Source organism: Hippocampus comes, unplaced genomic scaffold, assembly GCF_001891065.2.
Source record: "Hippocampus comes isolate QL1 unplaced genomic scaffold, H_comes_QL1_v1.1 C16784738, whole genome shotgun sequence".
NCBI classification, from domain to species: Eukaryota; Metazoa; Chordata; class Actinopteri; order Syngnathiformes; family Syngnathidae; genus Hippocampus; species Hippocampus comes.
In genome coordinates this window covers 1-856 of record NW_017838847.1, presented here as the reverse complement: position 1 = coordinate 856, position 856 = coordinate 1, and the positions used below count along the sequence as shown (strand labels likewise).

The 856-nt window shown below is 50.2% G+C and overlaps 1 protein-coding gene across 1 annotated transcript; it reads left to right on the top strand.

The window, feature by feature from the left end:
- Window positions 1-165: 165 nt before the first annotated feature.
- On the top strand, window positions 166-850 carry LOC109509140 (heparan sulfate glucosamine 3-O-sulfotransferase 2-like). The gene has a single exon (XM_019859038.1). The coding sequence runs from the start codon at window positions 175-177 to the stop codon at window positions 784-786; it is 612 nt and encodes a 203-aa protein (XP_019714597.1). The 5' UTR covers window positions 166-174; the 3' UTR covers window positions 787-850.
- The last annotated feature ends 6 nt before the right edge of the window (window positions 851-856 follow it).

Below are 856 nucleotides of genomic sequence, written 5' to 3'. Positions count from 1 at the left end.
TTTTTTTTTTCATGAATCATGGTAGGCCCCAAAACAAAATCCCCGAATGCCAAACCGTGAATATGGCGTTTTTCTGTATACCCTGGACTGGTTGCTAGTCAACTACAATACCTAATCTAACTTCTATATCTATGAACAACTTGTTTTGTTCTGTTTTTCCCCTCAAGGGGTCTCATGCCACGAACACTGGACAGTCAGATCACGCTGGAGAAGACCCCCAGCTACTTTGTCACAAGGGAGGCGCCCCGCCGCATCTCCAGCATGTCCCATCAGACCAAACTGATCGTGGTGGTGCGCAACCCAGTCACCCGGGCCATCTCGGACTACACGCAGACTCTATCAAAGAAGCCCGACATCCCCACCTTTGAAGATCTGGCCTTTAAGAACAGGAGCCTGGGCGTCGTGGACACCTCGTGGAACGCCATCCGAATCGGCATGTACATTCTACACCTGGAGAACTGGCTGCGCTATTTCCACCTCTCACAGATGCACTTTGTGAGCGGCGAACGCCTCATCACGGACCCGGCGGGCGAGATGGGTCGCGTTCAGGACTTCCTGGGACTCAAGAGGATCATCTCAGACAAGCACTTTTACTTCAACAGGACCAAGGGTTTCCCGTGTCTGAAGAAGCCGGAGAGCAGCGGGCAGCCTCGCTGCTTGGGGAAGTCCAAGGGCAGAACTCACGTACAAATAGAGCAGGAGGTTATTGAGCAGCTGCAGGAGTTTTATAGACCCTTCAACATCAAATTCTTTGAAACAGTCGGACGGGACTTCAAGTGGGATTGAACAGAAACTTCTACTTGGGCAAGTATGAATACTTTGACTTGAAACCTCTTAAAATTTATTGGAAGCTGCT